Source organism: Rhineura floridana, chromosome 3, assembly GCF_030035675.1.
Source record: "Rhineura floridana isolate rRhiFlo1 chromosome 3, rRhiFlo1.hap2, whole genome shotgun sequence".
NCBI classification, from domain to species: Eukaryota; Metazoa; Chordata; class Lepidosauria; order Squamata; family Rhineuridae; genus Rhineura; species Rhineura floridana.
Window position 1 is genome coordinate 10631284 of NC_084482.1, and position 19365 is coordinate 10650648.

The window sequence follows — 19365 nt, forward strand, 5'->3', positions numbered from 1 at the left end:
CCGCTTCCTGACAAGGGACTAGCGTCTGATTTCCACTTCCGGCGGCATTGTTGACAATGGCGGCCTTGCGGAGGATAGCGGGCGTGCAGAGGTTGCTGGGGTTACCGGCCCTTGCGGCCCGTGCAGTCTCGTCCGGGGGAGCGTCTAGCTCCTCTGCTTCTGTCCAGGTGCCGCCGGCGCCGAGCTCAGCGCTGGTGGTGCCTGGACACAGTGAAGAGGAGGTGGAAGTGTCCGTGTTCGCCAAGGTGAGAGGGGGCGGCGCTTGGGAGAGAAGCGTTTGCAGACAGGCGGGAAGGGAGGGGCAGTGTATCATGCTGTTCCCTTGTACTGCATCTGGGATGCAAGTTTTGTCTTTTCTCCTCCCCCCCCCAATTAAAATTGTGGAAGAACGTCCCTTAGTGCTACGAGCAGATAGGCACATCTATGAGTCCTATGAATTAGTTTCTAGAGCAGGCGTGTAGTCGTCCAGAGTCTTGGGGTCTTAGACCCCTTACGTTTTTGGGAGCAGGGTCCCTATGTCTCCAGCATCCTATGACCCAATCAGTATGGAAGGGGAGTGTGTTGGCCACTGAGAAGTCTTCTAACATGCCTCCTTGCCCTTTCCTGCTAATTGGAGGCAGTCAGAGGGAAAGGAGGTGAGTTAGCCACTGGGAAGACTCTTTTCATCAGCTAATTACTCTCCCTCTTCATGCTGATTGGCTCCTAGGACATCTGTTGTTGTGGGGGAACCATTAACTAGCATTTCATTCTCAACTCAGCAGCAAAAAAAGGTGGGTGTGGCTGTGACTGGCATGAAGGGACCCTGTACTTTTGAATTTGCCACTACACTACTGTCCCAAAGCAAGGGGTGTCCCTCCTTGCAGCTGCTAAATAGCACATACTGAATCTCCTGGTGTCCCAGGCATGCTGCTACTGGGGTTTCTGGACTTTAGGGATGCTACAGGGATGCTACAGGGATGCTGCAGGGATCTCCCCCCCCCATGCCTGTCTTATGTAGCAGGAGCTGTGTGACAGAATCCTACATGTCCTTGCTCCTTCATTCAGGATAGTGTAGCTGCTAGAGAGCAGGGAGGAGATCAATGCTAGTAAAAGTTTCCCCTCTCTTTGAGAGGCAGTAAGTGGTAGATGTCTCCAACAGTGATTTAGGAACATAGGAAACTGCTTTATACTAAGTGGATCCACCCTCCTATTTAACTCACGATTGTCTACACTGATTTGCAACAGTTCTCTAGGATTTAAGAAGGGGGTCTCTCCCGCCCCTACCTGGAGGTGTCAGAGATTGAACTTGGTGCCTTCTGCATACAAGGCAGATTCTGTAACACTAGGCTACAATTTAGTTTTCCAGTGAACGCTTCAGATTCCCTCGTGGGTGTCACTGTTGTGTAAAGAGGTATTGCATGCAGCTGTAGTTTTTTGGGGGAGGGGTGTCTTAATTTTAAAAATCTTTTAATTTTCCCCCAAAAAAGCATAACAACCTCATTCTCTCAGCTTTTGCACAAATGAATGAAATGTTTTGCAACCAAGTAAAAATTGGAGTCACTTTAGCTAACCAGATAGGTTATTTTGAAGGATTCATTCAGTTTTGTAACATGCTATGTGCAAATCAGCCCAAGGTAGCACTGCGGCAACCAAACATTTTAATAAGTTGCTGTTGCCTGACATTATATGATGCATACCAGGTTAAAGTATTAGTGTTCTCTAGTGGGAAAGCACCTGGACTTGAATCTGAGAAACCTGGATTTAAATTTTGCCTCTATCACAAGTGCATTGGCAAGCATCTGATTCTCAACTCCTTCATATGTAAAACAAGATTTCCATTCTTTGCAGGGTTGTTCTTGTAGAAACACAGTTACATACCAATATTGTGCTGGATAGGGAGAAGTTTTTCTTCCTCTCCTAATACTGAAACCTAGAGTCACCTAAAGAATCTGAATGATGGCAGATCCAGGGCAGACAAAATGATGTACTTCTACATATAGTTAAGCTATGAAATTCACTGCCACAAGAAGTTGTGATGCTTACCAATTTAGACAGCTTTAAAAAGAAATTAGGCAAAATCATGAAGGGCCATTAATCGGTACTGGTTTTGATCATAAGTTCCTTGGGAAAAAGTCCCATCGAGTCTTAAGAATATGTACCTAGGATTGTAGCTTTAAAGATGCTAAGGCTGCAGTCCTATGCACGCTTGTCAGAATAACATAACACTGTGCATAATGGGGCTTAATTCTGAGTAAACATGCATAGGAGTGCTCTGTAAAGCTCTTTAGAAACTAAAAAATGGAGACCTACTCCTAAAATCTTCCCTTCATGACTGCTTGAGCTTTTAAAAAAAGTAATTGTTGGTCCATGGGAGGGGGGGCGGGAAAGCAAGCAATGCTATCTATGTTAGATACTGGGCACTGCTTGAGTTTGGAGAGCCTTTATTAAATCTTAGAATGCCTAAATATAGAGTCTTCAGTGTGGCAAGCTCTCCACAGTGCTTCTTCCAGACTTTAGTTTCTCTTTAGAAAAAAGAAAAATATTAACTTCATCCTTCATAAAGAAAATTTAAAAGTGGTTTTAGGGGAATCACTGCTGGTTCTTGTTCGTGCATATTTTTAGCTCCCTGTTTTTTATCACTTTGTTGCATTTTTAACTAGAATGCCCCACATGCTCATCAACCTTGTTACATAAGATTACAACTGCATCCATTTCAGAAAGAGTAAAAACCCTTTTACGTATCAATCAGGTTCCACAGGTGGCCCATGCAATCAATGTGTTATGGAAAGAAATTTGGATGTGTTCCAGGAACTGAGCCAATCAACATTTGGTTAGAAGGGAAGGCAGGACAGCACCAAAGAACAAAGCTTCAAACTTATGTTCAGGAAACAAATTAATTTTGGTTGTGTTCTACCCAGTGCATTTCAGCTTGTCATCTACTGTTTCTCAGTTTCTCTTGGATGTGTGTGTGTTGCCAGTTACAGTTGTCCCACAATGTAGCTAGACGTGCAAGTCTCCTCTTAATACTTCATGTATTTATTGCAGCAAGCAGGAGTAGGATGCTGGTGTATCCAGGCTGCTAAGGGAATTATGAAGCACTGGGAAATCCCAGGTGCCTGTGCACCTGTAGCATCTATAAAACTTGGCATCTATGAAATAGTTTTCCAAGTGTGTTTTAGGCCTGAGATGGCATTTTGTACATATGTCTCCCAGGCTGAAGCTGCTTGGGAGGGGCTAGATGACGTTAAAAGGGAAATAGACATATTTGTGGAAGATAGGTGTATCAAACTTTACTAGCAATAAGGTAGCCAAATGGATCCTCCCCATAGAGTGGCTGTAAATCTCTGAATAGCAGATACTGGGGACAAATAAGAGAAGACACCAATTGCCTTCATGATCTGCTTTGGGCTTTTCAAAAAACATTTGCTGGCTTACCATGGGAACAGGATGCTGACCTAGATGGACCATTGGTCTTGATCTTATGAGTTGGCTTAAACTGGTGAAGGGGCTTGGAGGTCTTGTTTGTTGAAAGGCTGAGCAGAGGTCTTTTGTGGTTCCCTTATGATTAAAAGAAAGCAGGAAGTGAGCCTGAGAAGATAATGGACATTTTGAATGCAGGATTATGACATTGCTCTTTGGAAGCTGCCATTAAAACAGTAAACAGAATGTTAGGAAATGGCTACTGATACTACAGTCATCAGATTGGAGTGGACTGGGCTGCAGAAGACAGGGAAAATATAGGGTCAAACCAGATGTGGCATTAAACATGTCTTTAAATACCACAATTGGGATTCTTTGCTTCTTTCTTGCAGCTGCAGAAGCTCCCAGTCTGTGCTGGGGTTGTGGCACAAGTGAGGAAGGAGTTAACTCCCCCTCAGTGCCATTTCCACAATGAAATCAGCCCCTGAAACATCTGTTCGTTGAAAACAGCAGCTTTTTTGGGGGGGGATTAAACCCCCTATCACTTGGCCACCATATCAAATCAGAGCCTCTCTGGCTATTGTTAGTTTTTTTAAAAAAAGAGAGAGAGAGCACAGGAGAATCCTAAGCACAAGGTTTAAATTTCAGTCTGATTTAACCCATAGTCCAAGAACTTAATGGCAACAACCACCTGTTGTGTATGAGCTCAGGCTTTATGGTCAGCAATTATGTGATGCTTTCCTTTCAGGACCATTACAAACATTATGTTTCCATGAGAATATAATGATGGTGGCAGTGACTGACCTGCAGATGGATAGCAAACTTCACAGATGAGAAGAAGCTGCCTTGTAGACTGTGCTGTAGAAAGGCGGGATATAAACACTGAAATAAACATTGAATGCTAACAACTATAAGCTGTTCTGTTCAGTGTGTAGCTTCTGTGTCTGTTAAAACTGTGATTTTAAGCTCTGCTGGATCAGACCAAAGGCTCATCTAGACCAGCTTCCAGTTCTCACAGTGGCTAACCAGCTGCCTATGGGAAACCCAGGAGCAGGTCATGAATACAATAGCACTTTCCCCCCTCATATTCCACAGTAACGGGTATTCAGAGGGAATGTCATGGGATTTAAATACATGTTATGTCATGCCTTGTGAACTCTTCACTTCTCTGTTGGCTCTCAAAGGGCAACATTTATGCAGAAATTCGGTGAAAGCTTGGGATATTTACATCTGCAAAGTAATAGAACTTCTGTCATACTTTTGTCCTGCTACGTTGAAGTGGGATAGTTTTCAGGAGCCGTGGTACCCCAAAGCAAGCAGATGCCCATGTTCTGTGATGCTGTCAAACAAGCAGTAACTGGCAGCTCCCTTACTGTTTCATTCTGGGCTAGTGGTTTTCTAGATCCCTTTTGGAAGAATGCTTTCCTGCTATGCCTGACTTTTTGCAGCTTTTAAAATCCATTTAAATGAAGTTCAAAGTGATAATGATACTTCCTACGCATCTCTGATTATTGTAATGATTGCTTGCCTTCACCAAGAGCTTTGTGTAATATAGGAGGTTTGTAGATTTGTAGAGGGTTGGGGCCAATCTGATGGGTGAAATTGAGAATGAGCCTTAAGCTCCTGCCATTCATCCCTGGCTCCTCTGCACTGTGATATGGAATCTCCCACTTCTAATGTCACTCCAGGTAGAATCTGAGTGTCCAGGAACAACTGGACAGGCTCCTATTGTTCTGTCTCTCTTCCACTACTTGCCATTTTGCCACACCTTAGGTCCTACAGTGAAATGTTTACCTGTAAATTCCCCAGAGAGCCAGGGAGGAGAGATCTGACTGCCGCAGCCCTTTAGCATTTAGTTTATTTATATGCCGCCTTCCCACAGTGAGCTGTGCCCAAATAATTTACAACAAATGTCCACTTATTATCAAAATCCAAAACATGGGGTCGTCTACTCATGAGCATAGCACTGACATGGGAGCTGCACATTTAGACATAGACTATGTTGTACTTACTCAGTGAGTTGCTACTGGGTGCCAAATTCAGCATCCTGAGAATCTCTGGAGTGGGGGTGGGGAGATGTAAAGAAAAAAACAACCCAGGTTTCTAGTTCCTTAAAGCTGCAAAGATAGTGTTGTGAGTATGTGGGCAATATGAAGTGAGATCTTTAAGAATCCACAGGGGGTTAGAAGGCTGGGCAGGACTTCCTATGGTCCAAAGGGGTGTGGCTTCTGTTTTTTTTGGTGCACAAAGTGACCACATAAAACAAGAACTCTCAAGATTTCACAGATCAAGCTTCCTGTATGATTTGTTATTTCAGTCAGATTCTGTTGCAGTTGGTTCCTATTTCAAAAAAGATAGCTGTTCCTCCTGAACCCATCTTTCCTTTCTCTCTGCCTGCCTGTTTCTCCTAAGTAGATCTCAGTGGCCACCTAGCACAGGTTTTGTATATAGAAGGTTCTATCTTAGCTCATCCTTTCTTCCATGATGCAGAACCTATGATAAAACAGAACTGTGGGAATGCCTGTTCCTGAGATTACATAGGCATTTCCCACTAACAATTGCAGGTTTCCATGCCTTTTTATTCCATGCGTATTGCTAATGTTCAGGCTCTGACAGTCAGTCTGAAGTTTATTTATTCATTTATTACATTTATATCCCACCCTTCCTTCCACAAGGAGCTCAGGGTGGCAAAAAACACTAAAAGCACTTTAAAACGTCTTAAAAACAAAAGACTTTAAAACAAATTGAAACAAAACATCTTAAAAATATATTTAAAAAACAACTTTAAAAACATCTTAAAAAGCAATTCCAGCACAGGCACAGACTGGGATAAGGTCTCTACTTAAAAGGCTTGTAGAAAGAGGAAAGTCTTCAATATGTGCCAGAAAGATAACAGAGATGGCACCTGTCTAATATTTAAAGTGGGGGAGTTCCCAAGTTGTTAATTTAAGTTCTTAAAAATTAAGTTCTTAATTTTTCCATGTCCTCAACTTGTTCTTGGAATAGCAGCTGCTGTAATACTCCCATCTTATCACTTGGTGGCGCTGTGAATCCACCCAGCATTGCTGTACTAGGCTTTCTGTGCCATAGACATAGCGTGCATTTATTGCTGGTCCTGTCTCCTCTGTAGCCGTGAAGCCTCAGGGGAACGTTAAATATCAGGGCAAGAGAGCTACTGCTATTCACATTTTCCATGAACTTTATTGCGATGTTCAGTTCAATGTCGCTTCATTGTCTGGTTAAGTGAGGCAAAGGCTAAGAAAAAAATGTATTGCTTGTTGTGTCTGCGGTAGGATTGTAGCCATTTGCTGTTGGAAAAAAAATCAAGGACCTGTGGGTGGGCGGAGATTCTGGAAGCTGCACAGGTATCATCCATGCCATAACTTGAACATTGACTATAAACCTGTAGTATTGTCTCTCACACTTAATTACTGAATTTTAATTACTCCTGCTTTTCACTGGCTTGTCGCGGTATGTGATGCTGAGTGGAGTGTTGTGGCTCTTCCTTCTTTGGACGGATTAAAGCAGCCTTCTCAAACCTGGTGCCCACAAGATATTGGACCACAGCTCTCATTGTCCCTGGCTGGGGCTGGTGGAAACTCAAGTCTAACAATATCTGGAGGCCACAAGGTTGGGGAAGACTGGGTTAAAAGTATATGGAGATTTCTGCATGTGACAAAGATTATCTATTCAATGTCTTCTGTCTCAGGAGAACTGTTATGATTACGATCACTCTCTGGGAAAGTAATACTGAAGAGAGTATATTTTTGTCTTGGGTAAGTGCTGTGGACTGATGAGATTGACTGTCTAGTCAAGCAAAGGGCTTTTTAATCCTTTCTTCGCTGGTATTTGTTCTCTGTCAGTATACCCTGGTATCAGCACTCTGCCCCCAATGGATTACTTCACAAGCCAAGATCCAGGCAAATGGGAAGTGAATAGAGATGTGAAGCCCCCCCCAAAAAAACCTGTAGAGAAAAAGGTTGTGTTCCCCCCCATTTTTATTGAAGGGGGTTTGTCCCATTTTTTCTAGGGTATTTTATTCTGTCCTCACCCCATTTCCCCCCCTTAATTTATTTCTATTTTTTGAGGGGGGAAAAGGGGAGAATCAGAACACCGCCCTCCATTTTTCTGTTTTTTCCCTGAGCCTTCACATCTCTAGGAGTGAACAGCGTAGGTGAATCAGGAGGCTTTGCAAAAGCTTCTGCTATTATTGACATGGGACAGTGGAGGCATTAAAGAGCCTTTTGCCTGTCTCTAGAACAGCTAAGATGCACATTAAAGGACAGGCTTGCCTAAACCTCCATTGTTCTCACTGAGTGCAGTAGGTTATACCCCTGACTCTGTGTCCTGGCTTTGTATGTGGGAAAGCAGCTGAGGTACATAATAGGAAGGGACCTTGGAACTGGGGGTTCTGCTGGGGGACAGATGGAAAGTACTTAGGCCGCTAGTTGTTACCTTTCTCTATTCTACATCTTACAAGCATCAATGTTGGCCATGTTAATAAGTGCTGGTCTCTCTGGGGTGCTCCACATTCCTTTGTGCAATGTTGAATCCTCCATTGGTAGCTGATTTTGCACCTGCTGCTGGTGAATTACACATCCAGGGGCAGGAGGGTCACTTCAGTCGATTTCAGGGCTGGCCTTACCACAAAATGATGTGAGGCAGCCCTGCTTTGGGGCAGTGGGTGCTGGTGGGAGATGGGGGTGTGGAACACCATTTTTTTGCCTCCTGTGTTTTATCTCTCTTTGACAGCAAAAAATAAACTCTAATCCAGTGGGATTGGGGGAGAAGAGGATGTGTGTTGGGAGGGTTCCTTTGGCAATATGCTTTCACTGTCGTTAACGGCTATGATGAGCTTTGAGTATTGAAGCAGTAAGCCTGTGGCAAAGTGTGAACACAGTGCATAGCGTGGTGCAATTTCTTCTCCAGAATCAAGCAGGATAGCTTCTATTTTATATTTCTAACCTTTTATTAGCTATTTAGTGCCCGTCCAGGAGAGGCAGCTCTATTGTGAGGCACTGTGAGGTGGCCTTCTCAGGCTGTGGGCTTTGGGTGCCCTTGAAGAGTGGCAGCATGAGACATGAGCAGTTCCAAACCAAGGGCTATAATCCTCCAAGAAGTAAGAGTGAGAGAGTGAGAGAGTGAGTGAGAGAGTGAGTGAGAGAGTGAGAGAGTGAGTGAGAGAGTGAGTGAGTGAGAGAGTGAGTGAGAGAGTGAGTGAGTGAGTGAGTGAGAGAGAGAGAGAGAGAGAGAGAGAGAGAGTGTGTAGCAAACAGGGACTACAGTGATTGCATCCCACATGAATTCCTGTGTGTGGAGGGGTGCCACTTGTATTCTGGGCAATTTGGCAAGAAGTTTCTTCTTCAGAAAATTCATCAAATGATGCTCCTGTCTACTCTGTACCATTTTTCTATTATTCTAGTCAGGATTCTCCCCACTTCCTGCCTGCTGCTGTCTCCTTATTATTTATCATCAGTATTGAAAGAGAACCTGAATTTAGCACTGCAAATGTCATCGTAGTGAGGTGCCTGAAGTCGATGTGAAGGAGGTGGGAAGGCACTGGCTCTGTGCTGAAATCTTACAGCCAGGTTTTTTTGTTGTTTAGGAATCCGTTCATTGTGCTCGCATCACCCTGGTGATGGTGCCATTGTGGTGCTATATGATCAGGATAGAACAGAAAGCCCTGGGAAAGATAGGAGGAGCTCATGTTGCCCTTCTTTCCCCAATCAGAGCCATTTCCCAAAACTGGGTTACTGCTGATACGAGGACTCAGCCAGAAAGAAGGCCGTTCTGTAATTGTGGGAGATGAAAACCAGACAACGTGACAATTACTTTGGCCTGCCTACCTCACATGTATTTTTCTAAACATTTTTTTTTTTTAAATCGAAACGATATGCTGAAACCCCAAGTGGCAGCTTAGCCATAATTGCTGGATGCAATTATGGATGGTCTCAGATAGGGATAGTGCTATTTCTGATGATGATTAGGCTCTGGGGAGACTCCAGGAGAAGAATATGCCTTTGGAGCTCATTGTGCCTTTAGTACTTGAATTCTGTGTTGGACAGTTTGTCACATCCACCATTGCATGGGTGGACTTCCCTTCTTAGTCTCCTCACTACAGCCTCCCCCTCACGCATTCCCATCCAACTTTGTTTTGGAGGGTTGAAGGACCCTCTGGAGCAGATTTTGGTGGTGCATGGGGGGTGGGGCTATAGGGGGAAGGAGAGGAGGGGGAGGTCATGTCGCTGAGTGAGATGGGCATCATTTGATGCCACCCAATATTGAGGGAGTAATCGCAGATCTTTTAACATCACTCAGGTATTTAGAGAAAGGAGAAGATCTGTAAGGCATCAGATTTTCACAGTTTTAATAAGTTACAGTTAGTGTGTTGAGTTATGCCTGGAAAGCTATAAGGACGCCCATGCCTAAGCTGGAGTGTTGGTGTTATGTGTTCTCAGTGACTAGCCCAGCCCCCCTGCAATAAGAGATAAGGTGCTGTGTCTTGTACCAGCTACACCTTCTGATCAGACATCAAGGGCTGCTCTGTGGAAAGTATAGTTCCACTGAACCTTGCAAAATGAAGCAATTAGAAGGACTCTGTTAAGTTTAAGGGGAGAAGGTAGTGGGTTAGCTAAAGTAAGAGAGAACTAGGATGATAGGAAGGATGCCTAGATTGCCTTACAGTTTCAGGGAAGAAGGAATAGTAAATTGCAAGGAGGGGATTTCCAATGAGGTTGCAAATTCTTGGCTTCCCTGCCCCTTCCCAATTCCAAGTTCTCTAACAGCAAGGTTTCTAAGGTTAATTGAGCCACATGGTCTTGTTGTTTCTGCTGCTACACCTATGAACACACCTCCCATCCTTCATCCTTTAAATCTGGGCATGGCACCAGTTGCATCTGGCACTACTGGTCCACTTTCCTTTTTTAGGGCTTGTTTGCTAATCCCTGGCTAGCATGATGTGGGTCAGAAGGAGCATGGCGCAGCAGCACTGATACATGATATACTGAAGTGGCTGGGGAGTTTTTGCCATAAGTCTCTTCCTCAGCGAGCAGTGGTGGATTTATTAGGCTGGAGGAGTGCCAGTATCACAAAGCATCACAGAGATAGTTGTGCTTGGTGAAATGAGGAGAGAGTTATCTTGTCCGCTGGGCCTCTTACATACTATCCCCTCTTTGGGAACTCTGGTCCCAAGGCTGTGCCCCAGAGGATAAGAATCCTAGCTGTGGAGCAGCTGCAGCTTTGCAGCATACAACGGCCTCAATTCTGGCTTTGGCAGATCTGTATGTGCTCTGATGGGTTGGGCTGTCAGCCAGCACATCTGCTGGATGGACCATTGGGATATACCGGTCCTAGGAGGCTCTCAGCAGCTGGTTTTCAGATGTACCTTCTACAGGGGCATCCCTGGTTTGGCATCTGCCTACTGCATCTGTGGTCTGTTATATCTCCACCCTGCTTTTCTGTTGCACGCATTCAGAGCAGCTTTGGCCCTTTAGACCTGTCCTGGATGTGTTCTCTTCCTGTTGCAGAGCAGCTGAATTAGGGCAGCCCAAGACTTCTATCCAGATTGCAAAATGGAGATGGCACAACCCTCCCACTGGGCTCCTTTTGGGAGGGAGGGCATGATATATGCTGTTTTTCTCAGCTCTCAGGCTGCACTCACACTCTACATTTATTTCACTATTATTCCACTTGAAACACTCAGGGCTTCCCCCAAAGAATCCTGGGAAGTGTAATCTGTGAAGGATGCTGAGTGTTGTTAGGAGACCCCCTATTCTCCTCATAGAGCTAAAATTTCCAGAGTTCCCTGGGAAGAGGGACTGACTGTCAAACTACTAGGGGAATTGTAGCTCTGTTAGGAGACTCCTATTCTCTTCACAACTCTCAGAACTCTTAACAAACTACACTTCCCAGGGTTCTTTGGGGAACGCCATGAGCATTTCAAGCAGAATAATAGTGGATCAGATCCGCTCCGACTTAGAAGCCAATTTCAATGCAGTCTCTATGGATGTACCTTCGGCCTCTGTCTGTCCAGTTAAAATGGATTCCTTTCAACTTGTTCAACCTGAAGATATAGACAACCTCCTTGGAGGAATGAGACCTACCACCTGCCCACTTGACCCTTGCCCTTCATGGATTATTAAACAAGCCAAAGGAGGTCTGGCTCAATGGGTCTGTGGAGTAGTTAACGCCTCACTCCAACAAGGCTCCCTACCGGGATGTCTGAAAGAGGCCATCGTGAGACCGCTCTTGAAGAAATCCTCCTTAGACCCATCATGCTTGGGCAATTATCGACCAGTATCCAACTTACCTTTTCTAAGTAAAATCGTGGAACGGGTGGTGTCTAGTCAACTTCAACGCTTCCTAATGGAAACGGATTACCTTGACCCATTCCAATCTGGGTTCAGACCTGGCCACGGGACCGAAACGGCTTTGGTCGCCTTGGTGGATGACCTTCGAAGTGAGTTAGACAGGGGGAGTGTGTCCCTGTTGATTCTCCTGGATCTCTCGGCGGCCTTTGACACCATCGACCATGGTATCCTTATTAATCGCCTCTCGGGGATGGGGCTTGGAGGTACTGTGCTTTGCTGGCTCCGCTCATTCCTGGAAGGTCGATCTCAAAAGGTATTAATTGGAGACTCTTGTTCAGCCCCCTGGCCGCTGACCTGTGGTGTTCCACAGGGTTCCATCCTGTCTCCGTTGTTATTTAACATTTATATGAAGCCACTAGGTGAGGTCATCCGGAGGTTTGGAGTTCGTTACCACCAATACGCTGATGATACTCAGCTTTACTTCTCCTTTCCCCCTGAAGCCAAGGAAGCCGTTCGTCCCCTAAACCAGTGTCTGTCCTCAGTGACGGATTGGATGAAGAAGAACAAGTTGAAATTAAATCCAGACAAGACAGAAATGCTCCTTGTCAGTCACAAGGCTAACCTGGAAATGTGGAACGTACCTGTGTTAGACGGGGTTACACTCCCCCTGAAGACCCAAGTCCGCAGTTTGGGTGTGCTTCTGGACTCGGCTTTGAACCTGGAAGCACAGGTTGCTGCTGTGTCCAGGAGCGCTTTTGCCCAGCTAAGACTGGTCCGCCAACTGCGCCCGTTTTTAGAGTTATCTGATTTGATGAGGGTAACTCATGCCTTAGTTACATCCCGGCTCAACTACTGCAACGCACTCTACGTGGGTCTGCCTTTGAAGACAGTTCGGAAGCTTAAACTGGTCCAACGTGCAGCTGTAAGAATGCTAACAGGAGCCGATATTCGTGCTCACACAACTCCTCTGTTGCAACATCTGCATTGGTTGCCATCTGCTTCCGGACTCAGTTCAAGGTGCTGATGTTGACATTTAAAGCCCTTTACGGCTTGGGTCCTGTCTATCTATCTGACCGGCTGTCTTTTTATAACCCTCCCCATTTTCTTAGGTCCTCCGATAACTCCCTCCTTAAGATACCCTCTTCCACCCAAGTTCATCTAGTAGGAACCAGAGACAGGGCGTTCTCAGTTATCGCCCCGAGACTCTGGAACTCTCTGCCTATAGAGGCACGGTTAACCTCCTCACTCCCTGCATTTCGTCGCCAGGTTAAAACATATCTTTTTCGTCTTGCTTTTAACCCGGATTAAGGATTAGGAAATCTTTTACCTATGAGATGATTAGGATCATTTTATTGTATAGGGCTTACTATCTAACGTTGTTTTAAATGGGTAATCTTAGCTGCTACTGTTGTTTTTACATTGTATTTTTTATCACGGAATTGTTCGCCGCTCTGAGCTTCTTCGAAGATAGAGCGGCATAGAAATGTTTTAAATAAATAAATAAATATGGCGTGAATGTAGCCACCTTCGCTTCAGTGGTGCTTGTACAGGAGAACTGCATAATGGACGGTACCCTGGGGTCAGATCTGTCTGTCTGTCTGTCTCCACTCAGCTACCTTTGATGCCCAAAATCCATCACCCTGAGGTAGCCATCATCTCATGGCAGGATCGCCTCTGAGCCGGGCGGCAGTTATGAAGCAAACTGCAATGAGTGTTTGTGAATGCACATTCACCCCATTGCCAAGTCAACTGAGAAATGAGCAGGGAAGGCATTCCTCTGTTTGTCCAGCAGCCACTGCATGCCTTTGTCCTCTCCCAGTCAAATGATCACCAGAAATGCAAAAGGAGATGGGAAGACATTTTTATGTCACTTTTATAGGTGATTACTGGTGGCAAGAAAAGGGGGCTAGAATCCCTCTGTGATCCAGAATGCTTGTATGTCTGTGGTCAGTCCTGGTTGGTTAGTAGGGCTTAGAGCAAAGGTGGGAAATCTTTTTCAGCCCAAACACCACATTCCCTTGTGGGCACCCCTTTGGGGGCTGCATGGCAGTGGTGGGCAGGGGCACAAGCAAAACTGGGTGCAGCAACAGGCATGACTTTGTACCTGTGGATTGTAAAAGGAAAGGACCATGACTGGCCTTTACAACCTGTGCAAAATTTGCCCCAGTGTTGCCTCTTGATGTCTTCTTTGTTTGGACAAATGCTTCCCTATAGTCCTCATTCTGGTCATTTTGTTCCTCTCTCCTGTTTTTAAAGAAAATGTTTTCAGTTGATTTCATGTGAATCCACCATTACCCTTTAGACACATCACCAGTTTTGTCTTCTAATTTGTTTAAGGGTGGGGGAAAGATAATTTCTGATCTTGCATAGTGATTGAAACTTCACAGTCTGCAGAAACTTAGGGTTTCTGCCCTACCGCTTTCTGAGTTCTTTCTTTCTGGTACTCCACGTCAAACCTTCTGGGGCATATGTTAGCACTGTTTATAATCCCAAAAGGAGTAAGTGTATAGATGGACAGAACAGAAGAACATGGAGAAGAAGAGAGCAGTACAAAGGCAGTGAGGGCAAATGAAAGCAATGCAACTACCACTTCACAGAGGAGCTTGGATCTGAACACAGAGCCCCCACCCCAATAGCCACATACACACAGAGCTGCATAACACATTACTTGGCAGCTAATGTGTTCACTGCCATGACTATGTGTGGCAACGAGCCATGGCCAATGCAGCTTGAGGGTGGGGAGGGGTGTTGTAAGCATTTATTTGACTGTGCAAGTTACATTTTGTGTGTGTACAAGCTAAAAAACTGTAATGTGTGAATTACTCTTAGAATTGCTGTCATGCTTGTATTTGGTGGACGCCTGCTTTGGATTGGCTTATTTTGCTGTTATGTTAGGGAGGTTGCTAGTGGTGTGTGGCTGACTGATAGGACTGGGGTGGTATCTTCCCTGAGCAAGGGTGGAGAACGTTTGCATTCCCTCATGGGCAACTTCCGGGGGGAGGGGACGTGTCAGTGGGGGGTGAAGCCAGAAGCAGAAGTGGGGGGTGCAATGGATGTGACTCTTAGGCTCTTAGACTCTTACACATGCACACATCTGTCCCCCATTCAGATAAGCAAGAGACATTACCACAGTACAGGACACAGCCAGGCAAAAGCCAGGCAAAATCACTCGAGGAAGGGGAAGAGCAGGGCTGGTGAGAGGTGGGGCCTCAGGAGAGGGGGGTTGTCTTGGAGAGCTGGAGAGATTCCTGGAGGGCCACATTTGACCACCTGCCCTGAGGTTCCCAATCCCTGTCCTAGAGTATTGTGTATTTCTCCCCACCTACTCCCCTCCCAAGTTCTTGATCCAGCTTTGTGGGCCTGTATATTTCGTATTCTGGTTCTACAATATAAACAACAAAAGAGTCTTGTGGCATCTTAAGGCTTTAGAGTGTGGGGAACTTGTGGTCCTCCAGATGTTGCTGAAGTACAACTGGCCTACACCTCCCCTCACATCCAGCCAGCACATCCATGCTGGATGTGAACACAGGTCCATTTAGCTCAGTATTATCCATATCAGAGATGAGGAGCCTGTGACCCTCCAGACGCTATTGGACTTCAGCTCCCATTGTCCCTAGCCAGCATGGCCAATGGTAAGAAATAATGGGAGTTGTGGATCCAGCAACATCTGGAGGGCACTGGGTTCGCCATCCCTGATCTGTGCTGACTGGTAATGGCTGTACAGGATTTCAGATGGCAGTATTTCTCACCCTTGCTTGGAGATGCTGGGAATTGAACTTGAAACCTTCTGCATGCGAAGAATGAGCTCTTCCACTGATCTACAGCCTTTCGCACTACATGGAACATCAAATTCTAGTTACAAGCAAAAAGTCAAATCTCTCCTTGAGGAGATTACAGTCCAAATATCAGGGGGCCGGGGCCTGGATAACAAAAGGGAGACATGGGAGAAGCAAAAGTAGAAAAATTATGAGAGATCACAAACTCTTTTCCCCTCCCCACACCCCAGTTTGGGTTGGGACATTGAACCCGACACTGCCAGAGATATTCAACTACCAAACTAAGTGTGGCTTGTGTTGGCAATAAGCATATGCAACCTTTGTCATTAGACTTGTAGCATCTGGAAGACTCAGTGAAGACACAGCATTGCCTGATCTGGAGGGCTCCATGGCTTCTTACTCTCCCTGCTAGCGTGGCCATTCCCCCTTCCTCTGCATGTCAGAGCTAATGATGGTTAGCATTACATCTGTACCAGCCTTTTTGTTCATTACTGTTAGTTAGCAACCATGGTTAGAAGTGGATTTACAAACTGTGAACTGAGGAAAGGGGGGGAGGGAACACTCCTGTTCTCCTGACGTAATGTAAGTGTTATGTCTGAAGTGAGCTGAGCTCTGACAGTTAATTTCTCTGAGTAAGCAGAGTGCCTACCTTCTGCTTGGGCAGCAGCCTATGTAGAAGTGATACTGGGATCACAATCCACTTCTGTTCCCAATGAGTGAGTGGTTAAGAAGCCCCTGCTTGTAGAGAAATGAGATTTCCCCCAGCCTCACAGTGCCACTGCCATAAATCTCCTGCCAGGTTCACTTTAGCAGCCGTTCTCTCTGTATACCCCTGAAGTGACATTAACCAGGAGCCAGAACAGACTCATACCCTCCATGCTGGATGGAAATATGATGAGACATTCGAGCATCTTGGGAGCAATTTCAAACCTGGCTCCATAATTAGCGCTCAATACTAGGTGGGCTAGGAGAAGGAAGTGGGGAGATTGCCTGCGTATGAGCGGGAGGCATCGGTTGCTGCGTCTTTAGGCAGGAGTTGGTTTCGTTGCTCCAGGCGATGTTTTATACAGGCTCTGTGTGTGTCAGCACTGATGCTGCATGGGGAAGGTAGCAACCGGGGAGGCCTGGGGGTAGCCATTTATTAGGCCCAGGGGAAATTAACAGTAGTGACTGCTGTATTTCTGATGGGTTAGGAGGGGCAAGAATAGAAGGGGAAACTGGGAAACTAAATTTCCACTTGAGAAATTTTCCACCAAGGAGAAAAGGGTTCAGGAGGTACTGAAAATGCCACCTCCCTTCCAACCAGTGGGGTATTCTTCGGGGTGGAGAAGTGCAAACTGCCCACCCGTATCTCTGGAGGGTTATCTCTAGACATGGTGCTTAATCAAATCTGGGGACTTTGTTTCACTTCCTGCCTCAGCGTGTTCCATTTCAACAGCTCTATGGCACAAGATGTGTAGATGTGGTCTGGGGAACACAAGAAGCCAATGCCACTGACTAGCTGTCTCCAGGGCTGTGGAGTCGGTATGTCAGACCTTTGACTCCGACTCAGACTCCTCTATTTTTCTACTGTCCAACTCAGACTCCTTCATAAATGGCAAATGTTTATTAATGTATTAATATAAATAAATTAATATTAATATTAAAATATTGATTTTATTTTGAAGTCGGAGTCAGTACATTTCTGCCGACTCTGACTCCACCCAAAATTGCTTCCGACTCTGACTCCACCCAAAATTGCTTCCGACTCCACAATTCTGACTCCACAGCCCTGGCTATCTCTGCTATGGCTTTTAGTTGGTGGTTCTTGGCCAAGTTTGCTAGGAGACCACCTTTGAGGTTGAGAGAGGAATGCAATTGCAGGGTTATGCTCAAATAATCCTGAGCTGCTTTCTTTCTATATATCTTTATCTATACATAGCTCCATCATACGCAAATCTCTTTATGGGGAAACTGGAACAGGAGATCCTCCAAAAGGCCATCAACAAACCACTTATATGGTGGTGATACATTGATGACATCTTTAGGGTCTGGACAAATGATAAAGAGAGTTTAGAACAAATTACATCAACTGTATCCATCCATCTATTAAGTTTACATTTAATAGTACAAGTGATAATCCATACATCCCTTTTCTTGATGTCCTTCTCACCATTGAAAACAACAAAATAGCAACTGATCTCTACAGCAAACCCACTGATGCCCACACCTATTTAAACTGGAAATCCTACCATCCTAAGCATATAAAGAAAAACATTATGTATAGCTTAGCTCTGAGAATCAAACTTACTTGCAACACTGAAAATAAATACCAGAGAAGGATCATTGAACTTAAAGAACACCTTCTTCTGAGAGGATATCCTCCACATATTATCGATTACAACATCCACTGAGCCTCCATTCTGTCCAGAGAAAACCTCCTCTATCAGAATGAGGTGTCAAAGAGCAGAGAGCAACGGATTCCATTTGTGGTAGATTTCCATCCAGCATCTCCTAACTATCACCGAGCAATAAGGGAGAGCTACCCATTGCTGGCAAACTTTGAACATCTTGCTAGAGCCATCAACAAGCCTCCTGTTGCAGCATTTCGACAGCCTCCTAATTTGCGCAGACTGTTAGTGAGAGCTGAGCTTAAGCCACCTATCATCAATCCTGGGTCTCATCCTTGTCACTCCAAACGCTGTATCACCTGTGTGTACCTCAGGGAGACAGCTGTTTTCACAAGCACTAGGACAGGCAGGACATATTACATCAAACAGAACATCACCTGCAGGTCCTGCAATATAATTTAAGTCATCGAATGCAAAGGACCAGGATATATCCAATCCATAGGAAAAACCACAACTGACCTATGCACACGCTTCAGAAACCACAAATCGGCAATCTTAACAAAAAAAGTGGAGCAACCAGTTGCAAAACATTTCAGCATTGAGGGTCACAGCCTGTTGGACTTTTCCATTACAGCGATAGAGATGCCAGCAGATCCAGCAGCATTGACTAAAAGGGAGAACTTTTGGATTTACTCCCTGGACACATTGGCACCACATGGCCTGACCCTGGAGGACAGTACCACCACTACTTAGCTTCTGCAAGTGAAGCCCCTCTGAGCATTCCATCCTCAGAGCTCTGTAACTGCCACCTTGGTAACAGCATTTGTATGTTAGCAGCTGATATATATGTGCCCAGGGTGGCACAAAGAGCCATGGGCAATGGAGCCATGCTCTGGGAGCAGCCCCACACAGGTTGAGCACATCTCTTCAGCGCCTATCCATCCTCTGCCAAAGGGTCAGCCCCCAAAGGGCAATGTATTATGCCTCAATCCCTGAGGCACCCGCAACCATGTATTGCAAGTAGGAGCAAAGGAGGGGCAGGCCTGAGAGAAGTTGGTAGTGAGTTCCATAGTCTGGATCTTGCAGCTGAGAACACGATGTTCTGTGTACCCATCACCTGTACTTCTGACAGTGTTGTGTGACATTGCAGAGCCTTCCCCAAAAGACTTCAGCAAGATCCTAGCTGACTGGTAGAGAAGCAGTCCTTTAAATACTCTTCTTCAAAACTCTTTATGGCTTTTAATGATAACCAGCATTTTGAGTTGGACTCATAGGAAGCCAGTAGTCAGTGAAGATCAAATATCATGGCATTTACTTTGCTTTGCACAAAGAAAAAAAGGCTTCTATCAACACTTTGGCAACAAAAATCCATACCAGATGCAGTTTCCAAGCACTTTGCAAAAGCAAAACTTCCTGTAGAATGTGTTGGTAGTAGTTTAACCTAGATGTGACTGTGGCATGTGTGGCAAGAACCGTATCTGCAGATCAAGCAGGTATGAGATAACTTTTTAAACTCTGTTTTATGTGTGGCCTTAATCTTACTGTATTCAG

At 45.2% G+C, this 19365-nt stretch overlaps 1 protein-coding gene across 2 annotated transcripts in view; it reads left to right on the forward strand.

The window, feature by feature from the left end:
- Positions 1-19365, forward strand: part of NDUFB11 (NADH:ubiquinone oxidoreductase subunit B11) — a 59459-nt gene continuing 40094 nt past the window's right edge. The window contains exon 1 of one of the 2 annotated variants that reach the window (XM_061614419.1): positions 1-245. In XM_061614419.1, the coding sequence (XP_061470403.1) occupies positions 57-245 (189 nt within the window). In that variant the 5' untranslated portion in view covers positions 1-56. The remainder of the gene's footprint in view (positions 246-19365) is intronic. The other variant, XM_061614418.1, reaches the window with a different exon arrangement.